General features: G+C 38.9%; 1 protein-coding gene across 1 annotated transcript in view; it reads right to left on the bottom strand.

Annotated features, from left to right (window-relative positions):
* The window catches only part of TAF3 (TATA-box binding protein associated factor 3), a 176,277-nt gene that overhangs the window by 17,104 nt on the left and 142,609 nt on the right, over positions 1 to 16,564 (bottom strand). The window contains exon 4 of the mRNA XM_021696695.1: positions 16,303 to 16,385. Within this exon, the coding sequence (XP_021552370.1) occupies positions 16,303 to 16,385 (83 nt within the window). The remainder of the gene's footprint in view (positions 1 to 16,302; positions 16,386 to 16,564) is intronic.

Consider the following 16,564-nt stretch of genomic DNA (forward strand, 5'->3'; position numbering starts at 1 on the left):
CAACTGTAAATGGATTTAATTCCTCAAGCTCATGGCTTGCCTCTTGAATATTTACATCATCTCATAAAACGGATATTTTATCTTGTCATAGTCCAAGAACATATCAAGTAGAAAACATTTTATCTTTTAATTCAGGCATGACCTATTTGAAAAATGAAACGAATTGCATGAAGTAATTAGAGGAAAATATAGCCATTGTCAAATCTTCATTTCCAAAGGAGATACCCAAATGATTATACTTGTATTGTCAAATGTTCAAAATCTGTTAAATTTCTTAAAAGGGTATTAATATTCAGATAAATAATAAATAATGAATATTTTTTCATTTTTGCAAAAAGATACAGTGGAAGGATAATTTTTTAAAAATGGAACAAAAAATGGTCACTATTTATAGGGAAAGGAATAGGAATGGTAGGGGGAAAGACATGACAGCAGGACCTGTCTGGATATATCTTATTAGAGCTTCAACTTTGGAGTCAAGTCACTTTTTCACATATTCAACAAACCGAATTTATAAAAATGCCTACAAGTTGAAAATAAATGGAAATAAAGGAACCTCCAAGTATATCACGCTGGTGATAACCACACAGCAAAAAAATAATTTCAGGTGAATTTAGGAGGATGGCATTTTGGTCACACATCCATAGGGGATTTATCTTAAGAACAAATGGAATGAAAAAAAAAAAAAAACCATGTGATCTTTAACTTTATTCAGCAGTCTTATTTATACAAGTAATAGTGGTATTATTGCTTCTAGTAACAATCATTACTAAAAGGGCATTACTTTTTCATATAGCTCTTGTAGAATAAAGCAAATAAGTAATTATGTTAATGCTGTTAACAATCAAGACTTCTAATGTAAAAGAAAAGATGCAGAAATAAATTCAAAGAAATTAATGTTAAATCTTAGCTGGAAATAACAGTATAAATTTATAATTTGTTTCCACTGTAAAGCCCTAGCTAGCAGCAAGGACATCCCCAGCAGCAATGAGTACCTCTAGCACCAGACTGTGATTCCTAAAAACCATTCCCCATAAAAAGGAACCAGTGTTCCTTGAAGGAATGACTAATTTCAGGTCTGTGGTCAGGAAATATAGAAGATAAACCAGGAACGTTTCGTACCAGAAAGTGAGAAAGCTATCAAAGATGAATGGGGTTGTGATAAATCCCAGAAAACCACACAAAGACCCATCTGCAAAGCTGGGACCATTTGGATATTCAAAAGAATTGGGGGGAGGAAGGGGGAGAGAGAGAGAAAGGGAAAGGGAGGAACAGGGGGAAGAGGTAGAGAGAGGGAAGATGATGGGGAGGGGGAGAGCGAGAGAGTACTTTCTTTTTTTTTTTTAGATTTTATTTATTTGACAGAGAGAGCACAAGCAGAGGGAGAGAGAGGGAGAAGCAGGCTCCCTGCTGAGCAAGGAGCCCGATGTGGGACTCCATCCCAGGACCCTGGGATCATGACCTGGGCCGAAGGCAGCCGCTTAACCGACTGAGCCACCCAGGCGTCCCGAGAGAGTACTTTCTAAAACCAAAACTCAACAATCACCACAGGAGATTAACTACGGCGTGAACTCCACCAACTCCTTAGACTAAAGTTTGGCAAGTAAAAAGAAAGAATTAAGCATTTATCCTGTCTCTTATATGAGCTCTATTTCAGGGTAACCAAAATGCCCTAGTTGATGAAGAAAATCATTTCAGCTAATAAATGTGAAAGGAATGACTTAATTAAAAAAAAAAATCTACCGTTTCACAACTCCTAATGAAATGACTGGTCCAGCATTCATGGCGTCATGACAGCTAGATAGGTACCTGCTGACGGCAGGTAGAAATACAGAGCAGCAAAATATCCTTGTCAAACAGAAGCTGAACTTGAATCTAATCACATCTTTAGAACTATAAGTCTTCAGAGCTAAATGCCTGTGACAGGGATAGAATAGCCATTTAAATGACGCTACACGAGAGAAGCAGAGAGATCTAGAAAGAGAGGCATTCTCGCTGGAAAAATGACTTGGTTTCTTCAAGGAGTGAACTGCATGGCAAAAAGCAGGACAGAGGGTGAGAGCTCTAGATTCCAAGTGCTTAGTCTGGTTTGGATCCTGATTCAAACAAAGCCACTGTCAAAATATATTTTTGAGACAAAGGGAGACAACTGGATATGGGCTGGGTAGTAAATTGCAAGAAAATGTTCCCATACTTGATGTGTGGTAATGGCACCGTGATTACACAAGAAAATAACCTTATTTTTGGAAGTTGCATGTTAAAGTACATGGATGTAAAGTGACATTGGGCCTGGATTTGCTTAGCCAGGACTTGGGCAGGAAAAAAGAGAAGGATTCAATCAAGGAAGTGTGGCAGCCTTCTGTTAACTGTTAAATCTATCAGGTGCTAGGTACATCAAAGTCTATGAGCTTATTCGGTTATGTGTGAAAATGTTCACAATAAAAACTTTTTAAAAATATTGGTAATATGCATTTTATCCAGAATCATTGAGGTTCATAAAACACAAAAAATCCAGGGCACGTGTGCACTCTTATATCAACAGAATAATTAACATTTCTTAAAGTAAATGTGCTTTGGTTATTTGCCTTAATACATCTTTGCTTTTATTTTTCCTCTTCACATTTCTCCATCTCCAAATTTTACTCACCTTTAGGGCTCTATTCAAATTCTCCTCTCCAGGCTTTTCTAACTCTTCCTAGCTGGAAGTAATCACCTTGAACTTCTATCTAATTCTGGATGTACCTTTAACACTTTCTCCCTTCCACTGTGATTATTTCTATCTATGTTCCTGAGAGGAGAACCAACATCTGATTCCAATTTACCACTTGCATAAGTGTTATCTCCTTCGACACAGTTGTACTACGTATATAATCAACATTAGTATTTGTTGAATGCAGATCAATTTCTAAAAAACGGAAACCCATGAAGGTGTTCTCTAGGGCACTGTCAGGGTTCTTTCCAAAAACTAAATTTTCTGGAGTCAGAAATACTAAAAGATTTTGTCATTTCAGAAAGGCTTCTGCTTCTCTCCAGCAAGTAAGAGGGTGCCTTTAGTAAGGAAGGGCAAAGCCAAATACAACTAACACTCAACACAGTGAGACTTTACTCTTAATACTCCTCTCTGAGGAGGATGCTTAATTACTTAGAAAAACATGCTTTTAGATGAAAATACGCTAAAGTTGCAAGTTAACTATGAAAGATAAGAAACTCATTCATTCATTCACTCATTCATTGATTTTTGGATTAAAGAACATCTCAGTTATTTGAAAACATTCAAAGCAATAAGATGATACTCAGTGAACCTGAAAAATGAACAAGATTGTGATTGAGATTTGTATCTCACTGGAGTGTTATAAAACTCAGTTATTACTGCAGTCATGCTTGGAAAATCCAACACCACTACTTCAGAAGATATTAAAATCTGATAATAGCTGCTGTGTCTTCACCAAAAATCACCATGTTTCCCATGAATTCTTATCTTCCTCTGTAAACAGCATGCGAAATATTTATAGATATACACACATATATGTATTGGCATCTTTGTGGGCTAAAATAAGTGAATATACATTGTATATATGATGTATATATATATACAGGAAAAAATACATGTGCGTATATATACATACATGTATATATGCTAAACTTTCAAGTTACATGCACATGTACTTTTTCATTCACTTATATACTTCACTTATATACTCTGCTATGTAGCCTACCCTGACAGTTACTGTGCGTGTATATCAATTGGCTTGTGTATATATACAGCATAATATGTAGCCTATTCTGGACAGCTGCAGGATCCTTCTCCTCTTAGACTGTTTGATCTTATATCTTTGATAATAAAGATGATCTTCCAAAATGAGAGTGAAGGGGATTTCAACAATTTGTTTGGAAAAGAACATGTCCAATGGTTAAACTGTAAAACAGGAGATGAGATAAAAGGATGTTTTCTCATGCTCCAAAGAAAAAAATGAGTTACACTTAACATTGATAAAATATTTAATGGGCAATCATTTTGGCTGCTTTAGTGTTTAAAGGATTTTTATGAAGAAGATCCATTAAAAAAAAAAAAGTCCAAGGGAGTTTAAAGCAATAAGTAAAGTAAAATAAAATGAAATTATATTTCTAAAATTTTCTCTGAGGCAGAAAAGGACTTTTGGAATTATTCCACTGACTTCAGAGTCGCACTCAAAGTGAAGATCATTCAAACAGAAGGAGAGAAAAAGAATGAAAAAAAGGAAGAAACGATAAGGTCATGCAACTCCTACATACTTCGTAGCCTAAATACAGAATTTCATTGTGAGTTTTATTTTTTAAAGATTTTATTTATTTATTTTGACAGAGAGAGAGAGAGAGACAGCGAGAGAGGGAACACAGGCAGGGGGAGTGGGAGAGGGAGAAGCAGGCTTCCCACTGAGCAGGGAGCCTGATGCGGGGCTCGAACCCAGGACCCTGGGATCATGACCTGAGCCGAAGGCAGATGCTTAACAACTGAGCCACCCAGGTGCCCCCGTTGTGAGTTTTAGAGGCTGCTTCAGAGTCTGGTCCTCTAGTCTCCTCAAAGTTCTACCTACTGTTCTGTCACTCCAAGAATGGCCTGGAAGGGCGAGAAAGGTTACAAACCTTGGCCTGATGGTTACAAACTTGGCCTGATGGATATGTCAATAAAGGACAGACATCAGGCTAGTCACGGACATAAAATAACTCATTAGCTGCCCCACAGTCCCTTAGAACTTTAGCACTGTCAGGTTTAACCAATCCTTCTTCTTCTTTTTTTTAAGAATTTATTTTTTTATTTGAGAGAGACAGAGATAGTGACAGAGAGCACAAGCGGGAAGGAGAGGGAGAAGCAGACTCCCCACTGAGCAGGGAGCCCGATGTGGGGCTCGATCCCAGGACTCTGGGATCATGACTTGAGCTGAAGGCAGATGCTTAACCAACTGAGCCACCCAGGTGCCCTGACCAATCCTTACATATAGTCATTTCATTCTCGTTTCTGGTGGAGGGAACTTTAATTGGTATGGACTTATGGCTGATAATTTGGCATAATAATTTCTTAAAAATCTTTTAAATGTTCATATTTTTGGACCACGCAACATTCGAACACACAAAGGTCTGTATATGAGGATGCTGTCTGTTTGTTATAGCAAAATCTGAAACAATTGAAATGTCCAAGAATTGAAAACTCAAAAGATAAATTAGTTATGATACCACAGTATAATAAGATACCATGTCATGTCGACCTGTCTATGTCAAGTCTATGATGTGCTGCTATGTTAAAGAAGGGCCAGTTGTAAAATCGTATGTGTAAGATGCTCCTGTCTTGTTTTTTCCCCAGCAAATAGCCAGCAATGAGTATTATCAGAAGGATGGGTTTAGGGGAGGGTTCATGTCCTAAGCTACACATTTCTAGACAGTTTATCTTAAAAAACTGAAACAAAAAAATACTATGTATTATTTTTATAATCAGAAAAAAAAAGATTTAAGACACAAAGCCAAGTACTTCAATAGTTAGTAGCACTTGTTCAAAATATGTTTTGAAAAGCCCTTTTGCTTTTTATACCTGGTTTTACCCAAAGGATGCAAAAGACTGTATATAACATCTTTGTGAAAAATATTTTTCTTTAAAACAAATGTCCAGGGGCGCCTGGGTGGCTCAGTCATTAAGCGTCTGCCTTCGGTTCTAGTCAGGATCCCAGGGTCCTGGGATCAAGTCCCGCATCGGGCTCCCTGCTCAGTGGGAAGCCTGCTTCTCCCTTTCCCACTCCCCCTGCTTGTGTTCCCTCTCTCACTTCACTGTGTCTCTGTCAAATAAATAAAAATCTTTAAAAAAAAAAAAATAATAAATAATAAAACAAATGTCCAGTTAGCTTATTAAAAGGAAGAAACATGTTGGGCGCCTGGGTGGCTCAGTCATTAAGCATCTGCCTTCGGCTTAGGTCATGATCCCAGGATCCTGGGATCGAGTCCCGCATCGGGCTCCCTGCTCGGCAGGAGGCCTGCTTCTCGCTCTCCCACTCTCCCTGCTTGTGTTCCTGCTCTTGCTATCTCTCTGTCAAATAAACAAATAAAATCTTTAAAAAAAAAAAAAGGAAGAAACATGTAACTAACATTTATTAAAGACCTATTATATCCTGATCAGGGTTTTACAAGTTTTGTTTCCCAGATATTCTTATTTACTCCTTGTTTATTAAAATCCTAACTATATATGGGACAGAGAGCCACGGATGGACAATCAGTGCGCCTTGGAAGAAAAGCTACTCTAATAATTTCATTTTCAAATTGATGGCTATCCTTTTTTTGTTTATTCAGAGTATAGAGTGGTACATCTGTTATTATAAAGATAATACAAGTCTTAAAAAGATCCACATTTCCTTTTTACATAGACTGTGGAGGGACCAACTTCATATTATTTAAAACAAATTTGGAAATTTTAGTCACTCCACCTGTAAGATCTTCCAAATCCTTTAAGCAACTTATTTTCAGCATCTTCTTATTATTCAAATTACCTCTAAAATTAAGTAAAATACCAAGAGCAATGGGTAGGGAGGAAAAGCAATCTTTGACAAAAGACTTCCACACCAAATGCAGTTTTCTTTATTTTAAATGTTACTATAGGGCTAAGAGTAAAGCTTCCTCATCAACTATACTCAAAAAAGTAAAATAAAAGTGCAAGCTTCCTGTAGGCTCCTTTAACTCTCTTATTTTAAGGATTTTTTTTGTATGTTTTTTTAACTTGATAAAAACACAGTTGCTCCTAATGTGAAAGCAATTCTATAAAAGTAGCTCAATTAAATTCTATTTGGATACTACTCCAAATCTAGGAAAGCTTGTTCAAACAGTAAAAATCAGTCCATGGTTGAAAAGCTAAGAGACTGTCTGAATCCTTGAATATATCCCCACAAATCTTTATTTTCAGTCTACTACATCTCCTACTCTTTGGCAGTTGAGATAAAAAGGTGGCTGGGGCACACACGCCAATTTCCAAGAAACTCCTGGTCTGTGGGAGAAGACAGTTACAGACAGATATACAAAGCATACCAAGTGCTCCAACACGGATGCAAACAGTGTATTCTGGGCGCTTGGAAGAGGGATGACCAGCTGGGGGTAGGGATGGGGAGGTGGGCTGTGACTGCCTCTCCCAAGAACAGATGACAATTTTAGAAGGTGAATATGAATATGCCTCTGATGAAGAGGCAGGGTGGTGGAAGGCACTGCAAGGCAGGTGGTACAACCCGAGAAAAGAAAGATGAAAAATACCCTGCTCTGTGTGGGGAACCGCAAGAAGTTCTGTAGTGCTAAATGTACCAAGCAAGCCCCCAAACGCTTTCACGGGTTCTAGCTAGATGGCTCTGGAGCGGGCAAGTATGGAGAGTGCAGCAGGAACGGAGAAGGGGGTAAGGAACTGAGAAATGTTAGTAGGTAAACGGTCGGGGACTGGGGACAGGCTGGCTGTTGGGTGGGGGAGGCTGCGAGGTAGGGAGACAGGGGTCACTCCTCCCTGAGTTTCTTCGGTGAGTGTGGCTGGGAATGCTGGGAGCTTTTTACGCTGTGAGGACAGAGCTCAGAACTCAGATGCAGGATGATCTGTGCTGGGTACTCGAGAAATGAAAAAATCTCAAAAATAATCACTTAATCTCTCTGGGAAGCAAAATATCTGTGTGTATCTCATGGCTTTTTGTTTCCTCTGGAGCCCATGACGGATGTCTGTGTATGAGGATGTAGACATCTTTCCTTTCTCTGGTACTGCTGGCCACTGGCGTCTGGCCAAGGAGGAGCTCCACACTTGTAGATGCTGCCCAGAAGTTGTAAGATGCTGAGAGCTCAAATGAGGATCGAGGAGACTCCTTTGGACAGAGTCTCTCTTTCCCTAAGTTTTGTTCAAAACAACCCTTTTGGAGCTATGGACACCCTTAGAGCTTAGTTTTCAAGATGCCCAGGCTGGTATTATGGCAAATAAAAATCTCCCGATTCCACTAGTCAGACAGCCTTTGCCTTCTGCCAAGTTACCTTGGAAAATGGAGGCTCTGGTCTCATCATCAACAGATTCAAAAACAGAAGAAGAACCATGTTGGGAGAAGTAACCGGGTGTTCAGTTTTGGAAATGCTATGTTTTTGGTGCCTCAGTGCATCCAGTCGGAAGTTGGCAGCAAGTAACCAGGAAGGCTGGTCTGCTCCTGGGGGAGAAATCTGAGCTGGAAACCATCACCACACAACTGAAACCTAAGGAGTGAGCAGGAGGATTTGGGGAGAAAGAACAAAGTAAAGTGGGCCACAGGCAAGAAGAAGAAGAAGGAAGTCCATGAGAAAAACAGAAGGAACGACAGAGAAGGAGAGAATCAGTCAAGTGAAGGAGCAAGGGAAACAAGAATAGAAGGTGTCAGAGAGGGCCTGGGGGGAACAGCAGTGTCTACCGCAGCACAAAGCATGAATGTTGCAGCTAAGAACTGTTGAAGCTCCAGAAAAGTTTCGAGGGCAGATACCAGAATGCGATGGGTTTAGGAATGAAGCATCTGGAAGCACCTGGAAGGAAGTACATCTGGAGACGTCAAAACGAGAAGAGGAGTCATAGCTTTTCTGGCATCTAGCAGGGAGCCGGGGAGCTGGTGAGCAGGTTTAGATATGGCTCAGTCCCACATGGTGACATATCCTTCAACCCATGGGTTAAGACTTCGGCAATCACATTTTTAAAATAAGCTGCAAGATTCTAAGCCACAGAAGTCCTGCAGTGACATGGTTATCCGTCTTCTAAACATCAGGGGCAGGAGGGGGTACAGAGAAGAAGAAACATTACACTATGCCTCTCGAGTCTTTATGTATGTACTTTAACATCATGGCCCCACAAAATGACAGGAAATTAAGAGAACGTAAATAATTTAAATTGTCTATGTTCTTGTCAGTAATGGTAGGAGTGCCTCCATGTTTCCGTCAGCAGGTACGTATTCTTTTTAAACACTGGAAGTGTGAGTAGTTTGATCTGTAGGGAAAATTATAGTCCAACAGTATCCAAAAGGTTACCATGATATAGCTAAATTATCTCTGCCTGTCACAGGTTAAAGAACATTTAAATTCTGGAAGTTCACATCAGCTTTTTCTAGATAACAAATCTTAAGTACCTTCCTATATTCACTCAATTAGTGATCTTGGGCCTTGATAACACTGCAGAGAGAAACTTTCCAACTATCATTCAAATCATATCTAAAAAGGTGGTCATAAATATTTTAAAACCTAAGTGAACTAATAAGACCTAGACCCATTAAGGATAAGATCTTTTACAACAAATTAAATAAAACAATTTATTGAAGTCTGGACTCAAGATAAGCTAGATTTACTAGCTGACCTTTTATTCATTTAAAGAACAAAATTAGCTCTAATTGCATTAGAATGGAATCCAGTAAATTTCCCCAAGTCTTCTAATGTGGCATCCGTGTAAGAACGGCTATAATTGTTTACAAGTAAGATGGAAATGCTTTGATTATAATCTTTCCACTTGTTTTACTGTGTAGTAAAAGCATTTCCCCAAACCTAAAGCCAGTTTTCCGGACAGCATGCTATTTTTTTCCTTACACATACTGCATGTTTGGTGTTAATGAACAAACTACAACATGCCAGGGGAGGAAATTAAACTTGGAGATTTCATCATCAGTTTAGGTCAGTAACAATGAGAGAGTCAGAGATGGAGGCCAAGAACGCCTTGTCTGTGAAAGTCAGAAAAAGGCCAAAGACCTGAATAGGAAAAATTTTAACTACCTGCTTCCCCTCAGAATTGCAGCTGAGACATAAGGGCTTGGGTCTGTTGAATTTATAAGTACTTAATAAGGTAGCAAGGATAATGTATACAGCAGCTGTTCAGCCGCTAGGGAACATCATTTGTAATGTTACCATTTGTCACTAGCATTACAAATAAGTCATTTGCCATACATTTTAAAATATAGTTATTCTTAGGATTTTTTTGGGGGGGGGGATCCTTGTTCCTATCATTTGGCTTCTAATATAGGCAAAATACCTATGAAATGTTTTAGTCTCAGTGACAAGCTATCAGAGCAAAACAAAACTATCAACATGTTTCAATCTTTTTTTTTCTTTTAATCAAAAGCAGACAGTTTTATTGGAAGGGAGACAAATTAAAAATAGAAAAGCAAAAGGCCTTCTAAGTCTGACTCTGAAATGTTCCTGAGCTTTACTTCTAAAGGGTCATTTCTTATTTTTTTAAAAGATTTTATTTATTTATTTTTGTGAGAGCAAGCAAGCGAGCGTGCGCACATGCATGCACATAAGCAGGAGGAGCAGCAGGCAGAGGGAGAGGGAGAGGCAGGGTCCCAACTGAGCAGGGAGCCTGATGCGGGACTCGATCCCAGAACCCCGGGATCATGACCTGAGCTGAAGGCAGACGGTTAGCCGACTGAGCCACCCAGGCGCCCTAAAGGATCATTTTTTAAACCAACAAGTTTTGCTCGGCCTCCTCAGGATGCTTCTATAAAAATATGAAATATGACTGCCTTTTCTTTATTTCTTTATTTATTTGAGACAGAGAACGAAAGAGAGAGAGCACATGAGAGGGGGGAGGGTCAGAGGGAGAAGCAGGTTCCTTGCTGAGCAGGGAGCCTGATGCGGGACTCGATCCAGGGACTCCAGGATCATGACCTGAGCCGAAGGCAGTCGCTTAACCAACTGAGCCACCCAGGCGCCCATGACTGCCTTTTCTTAAATAAAACATGATCAGTCATTTCTGCCTGCCCCTCGTCCTTTAGTAAGAGAGTCCTCCTTTCCTTCTGTGACTACCATTGTCCCTTCCGTCGGTGTCTCCGCAACCACAGGTGCTGGGGAACCAGGCGTGCAGAGCACTAGGAACCATCCCAGCCTTGGGTGACTTGGACCATGGTTGCCACCATACGATGGCACAACGGAGTCAAAGAAAGTGAGCAGCATCCTAATGATATTGTTTTGAACCCTGGATACCGCCTCACCTGAAGTCAAAGAAACCTCTTTTACTTTGTCCCTTTCAGCTAGTTTGATTTGGGTTTCTGTTACTTGAAACTAACAGTCTTGATTAACACAAAAAGAAAACACAAGTGTTCCAACTAGAGATGAGAAGATTCTTTACAGACTCGTCTTCACTGAGCGTGTTACTACTATGCTATAAACTGGGATTAGAGATTACTACAAGAAATAAACAAAAACTGTCTTTGTAACTGCTATAAAAGCTGCTATGGAAGACATGGGTTTGTCAGCTGGTTCCCTATGGAAATAAATTTTTAAATTTGGTGCCCTGAAAAACTTGTTCTCTCCTGAGAAACTCAGAGGTACCTTCCCTTTCAAAACTGTATTTCACTGTTTGCCCTCCTTGCTAGGAAGCCATAATCCTACCTGATGTGCGATCATTTGTTTCTTTTTCCTCTTGTTGGTGTTAGTTTCCTATTCCTTTTTTCTAATAACTTTATTGTACTCTCTCTAAGCTGCCATAAATTTGTTTAGACTGGAAAAAAATTATATATGAATAAACAACGTTTCACATAAAGAGGGAAAATGCAGAAAGTAGGATAAAAATCAGTTGCTATTATTTCTCTAAAGAACTTATCAATAAAAACCACAACACACATTTCACCCTGTTAAATGTCTTTCAGCTAAACCTGGCTACATTTTAAAATGTAAAATGCTTATTTTCTTTAAAGATATTTTAAATGATTATTCCTGTAATTGCTCATGATTATTCTCTACTTCTTTCTAGCTGTACTGTCAAAAAGCATTACTGAGGAAAGTTTGGATCATAAAAAGACAACAAATATCTATAAATATCTTCTTTTTAAAGATTAAACCCTTTATGTTTTTAAAGATTAACGAGCAAACTTTTAGCTCCCATTTTCATAGTACATATGATTTAGAAATTCCAACTATTAAAAAGCCCCCTCCCAGAAATAACTAAGTTCCGTAAACTGCAACAAAAAACTGAATTACTTACACAAAAAGGAAAGCATCCAATTTTCAGCACCTTTGCTAAGAGAGGTCTGATCAATGAAAGAGTTTCCTGAATCATAAGGAATCTGAAAACACTCAGGGCTGTGTTTACAGTGGAAACCAAAACGCTGGTAAAAAGAAAACTATAATTGCCAGCAGTAAACTGGTCACTGAAAAATATCTCAGTATAATTTGCATATTTTGGGAAAGGGGTTACATCTATAAAAAGACAAGCTACTGTAATCTGTCAAAAGAAAATTTAGAATTATCATTGATAATAATATTGTTCTCTGAAAGGCATCATAAATGATTCTGTGTCACTTGATCAAATATACTATCAGAGAGTAATCGGAAAAAATGACCAACCATTACTGGATGTCTGAGGGGTGGAGCTCAAGTAATTATCCCTTCTCTGGTGAGCTCACTGCATAAGGGCACCAGTGTCCTGAGGGCAAAGGGACCAGTGTACAATTTCTCCAACACAGTAACCCCCATCGACCACCCGGAATAATAGAGCTGACAGACGGGTGGGGGATTCACCAGGGAAGAGCTCCACTCAAGGAGAAGGGCAAAAAAGACAGAGACTTCCTCCCCAGCACTGGCAGAGGGCAGCAAGGAAGAGGCATCTGAGAAATGCAAGGTGGGGGGGGGGGGGTGTTTGCCTAATCCCATACCTGCTGCTATTATCCACCCCAATCTTTATATACATTTAATTTTTTTCTTAATACATTACCAACATTTATTGATTTATTAAGACTTTACCAATATTTAAAATTATCTTTCCTTTTAATGAGAAGCTCCTTTAACAGAATTTTGAACTTTAAACATGGAGCCACACACATTTAAACTTAGAAGAGCCGCAGGCCCTGTTCTGCCCTGTCCTTCCTGCTGGTCTTAACAGTCCCAGCTTCCAAGATACTCCCATCACATGACTTTGCTCTATTTTCTTCATAGAAATGAAGGGATAAATGAATGCCGTAAGTTAGCTCACTCGTCCTAATTTGCTCAACATAAACTAACTCAGTCCACGGTAAAGACCGGGATGACAAGTAAGATGGCCACGCTGTGCTGCCCCTTGCCCATCTACATACACTCTACTCACCCTGCTCTTTGTCCCCAAGTACAAGTGCGACATCATGATCCTCATCAACACAGGTGCAAAGCTGTTCCTGGGCAAGCTGAGACCTACTTGACAGTTAGGCCAGGCTGAGGTATTTGCAGTTTACTTAAATGTGCTTCCCACTCGTACTGCTCACGAACTTTATACGGGCGGGGATTACAATTTCAGGGTTACTATTCTGGTTTCATCTTCATTACTGACTAAGGGCAACTCTGGAGACCCATTCCTGGGGGACATGTCAAAGGAATCTGAGGTCCTTGCAAAGTCATCTTGAATTCTAACACTTATCTGCTGGAGGCACTGGACTCCCCACAGACCCTTTAGAATACAGATTCCAGGCATGTTAAATGAAGGCAAAAACAAGGTGTCTCTGTCTTGCTATGAGGAACAACATCAGAGAACAGAGGAAATAGTCTAACCTCAAAGTACTTTCCCGGATCAAGGGCAGAAGACCTTCTTTATTTAGGAAAATTTAGAAACTAAATATTGTCTTAAAGATCTTCCAATGAGAGGGTATAATTTGAACCCTGTAAAGCTTTTTCCTTCTTCCCATAATTTCAAAAGACTATCCTCTGCCTGTTCTTCAGCAATAAACAAACTCTTCGCCCGGACTATTCAGACCCCCCTTTCTGAATCTCTGCTCATTAATTTCACTTCAAAAGAGTACTGTAGCCCCATGTGTGTACAAACTAAGTAAAGGCACATTTATATGAATCTTCCGCCTCTTTTCCATTATTACTGCCATGGAATAAGCCATGTATCCTTATGCTACAACAATAAGAGATTACTTTTAATTTCATATAATTTACATGTGTCATCATAAAATATTCTTCTTTTAATTTTTTTCAACCATTGTTGGCTTGAGAGCCATCCAAAAACTGGCAGTGGGATAGATTTTGGCTCAGGGGCCATAGTGTGCTGATCTTTGATTTAGATTTTTTTTAAAAAAGCTCTTTACTGATTAAGATATATTTTACATAAAATCCTATTACTATGTGACTTGGGCCTGTTTTTTCTCTTATTTTAATTTAAAATGTAATCTATTTCACTTAATTTATTCCTTTGTTTATTATAAGTATTCCCTTGTGTCTGACTTTGGCCAAGTGATTAATGATTCTTATACCATGGGGGTTATTTACCTAAATGTTTGGAAGTTCACATATTATATAACGTTATACTCTCACAGGCAATTTGTCTACAGTGTCTGAGTATTATAGTTTCCCTAATACTGGACAGTCTGTTCCAGGATAACAGGATCTATTTCTCACGTTTCCCAGGATCTTAGGTGATTTGTTGAGAGGAGAAAAATAGTCAAGAGAATGAATGAAAGATGCTTAAGGGTGCATGAGAGGAATATTATCATCAAAGTCTTTTCATGGACCTTATTTCTCTAAAGGGAATGAGCAAGCCAAATTTTTTTTTTTTTTTTTAGATTTTATTTATTTATTTGACACACAGAGAGAGACAGCTAGAGAGGGAACACAAGCAGGGGGAGCGGGAGAGGGAGAAGCAGGCTCCTGGCTGAGCAGGGAGCCCGATGCGGGGCTCGATCCCAGGACCCTGGGATTATGACCTCAGCCGAAGGCAGACACTTAACGACTGAGCCACCCAAGCACCCCAAGCAAACCAAACTCTTTTGTGGAAGTAAAGATTAAGTAATGATGAGTTACTGAGAAAATAGTCATAAATGTGAACTAATAAGAGAAAAGTATTTGTTGAATGATATATAAGAATATCTTCCCGTGAGAGGAATGAGCCCAAGTACAGAATTTCCAAAAAGATAATATCAATAGTTACTCTGGCTGGGTCTCCCTGGTAATCAGCCTTCTACTGGTTGACAGAGGAGGACATTATTCACATTTTTGTAGGTAAAATAGAGGGCATGGGGTAAACCAGCATCTGGTTAAAGAAGAGCTGAATCTACAGTATTTTTGTTAACACTGTCTAAGCTTGTCAGTAACACTACCACCCACTGTCTAGGTATCTATTGATATAACCAAAAAGAGCAATGTGGAAATTATGTGGATAATTTAGGTGAGAAAAGGATGAACTATCTGGATTTTCTTCTTCTTCTTTCACTCTTCAGAAGCACATACATTTTCCTGGAAGACCATGTTTGCCTGTACAACATCATTCCTCATAATGATATTGGGCCTTTTCATTGCGTTATGTTTGGAATTCACACAAGCAACAGCATAAAATACAAACTTTTAAGATGGAATGAACCACTGAGAACACAAAGCATATTTTCTGTTGTCTACTCTACCCACTATGTAAGTGCATGGCTCCTACTTTCATTATTATGGCTAAAAACTGAATGAAAATTCAATGCCCTTGAAGCCCATTTTCTACACAATCTTTGATTGTTTCAATGTAAACGAATCCATTTTCAGGCTTACTGGTGAAAAATAAGGTGTAAACTAGTACTTCTAGCTTGTGGAATTCATTTAAATGATAAACAGTATGATTTTTACAACAAGAAGAATGATTTTTAATATAATTTACAAAAATAAATGTTTTACCACCTTATTAAAATCATGTAAGAGTATTTAATTCATATCCCAAAAATGAATAAAAGAAACAAAGCCGACTAATTTACTTTAAAAGAAGGGTGGGCTGTGATTCTGTGAAAATTAAGATGGACAGTGAACACGGGGTTCACATTTCTAGTCTTCTCTTCAGCAAACAAGCAAACAAGCTGGTAATTAAGACTTCAGTTGTTACTATTATATACTGTTTCACCAAGCCTTGGGCAGTATCTTTGTTTTCAGGTATAAATTCATCTATAGGCATACTTATTTCGGAATATACAGGTATATTTATTTCAGAATAAAACCATGAGAATCTCCGTTCTTTGTCATGGTGGGTAGAGAAGACATACTTGAGAAGGTATAACATTGCACCCACCTGGGCGGAATATGGCAGTTAGTTCACTCAATATATAGTTTCTTCCTTTTCATAACCAGGACCTTAAGAATTACGCAGACACAGTGTCATGTCTTTAAAAAACAGAGAACAAGAAAGAAGGGATCCTGTATGTCAAATAAAGCAATAAGCATTTCCTCTGAGGAAGAAACCGATACAATTTGAAAATGAAGAATTCCCAAAGTAAAGCTTGACCCTCCGTGTTTGTACCTGGAAGAGGTTAGAGTTCTAAACCCATTAGGAAAGAGCAGAGAAGGTTAAGTTCAGTTTATTTCACTCTAATTGAAAACGTTTCTACTTACATCTTGTCTTGGCCAGCACCAACTCTGAGAGTCAATCGGGGAATAACCGGACTTGGGGCTGGGACAACTGGCTCCACTTTGATCTGTTGAAGTTATTACATTAGAGTTAAATGCATTTTCAACAAAATTCCTCCTACCTCTTGTCCTACTTCCTCATCTCCACGAGCCTGATAAGCCAGTGTAAGCCTCAAATGTGGCTAAAATGTGAGTTGCAAGGACAATCAGGGTTATTTTGATTCTGTTTCTCAAAAATTGCAGGCTC

This window comes from Neomonachus schauinslandi, chromosome 5, assembly GCF_002201575.2.
Source record: "Neomonachus schauinslandi chromosome 5, ASM220157v2, whole genome shotgun sequence".
NCBI lineage: Eukaryota > Metazoa > Chordata > Mammalia > Carnivora > Phocidae > Neomonachus > Neomonachus schauinslandi.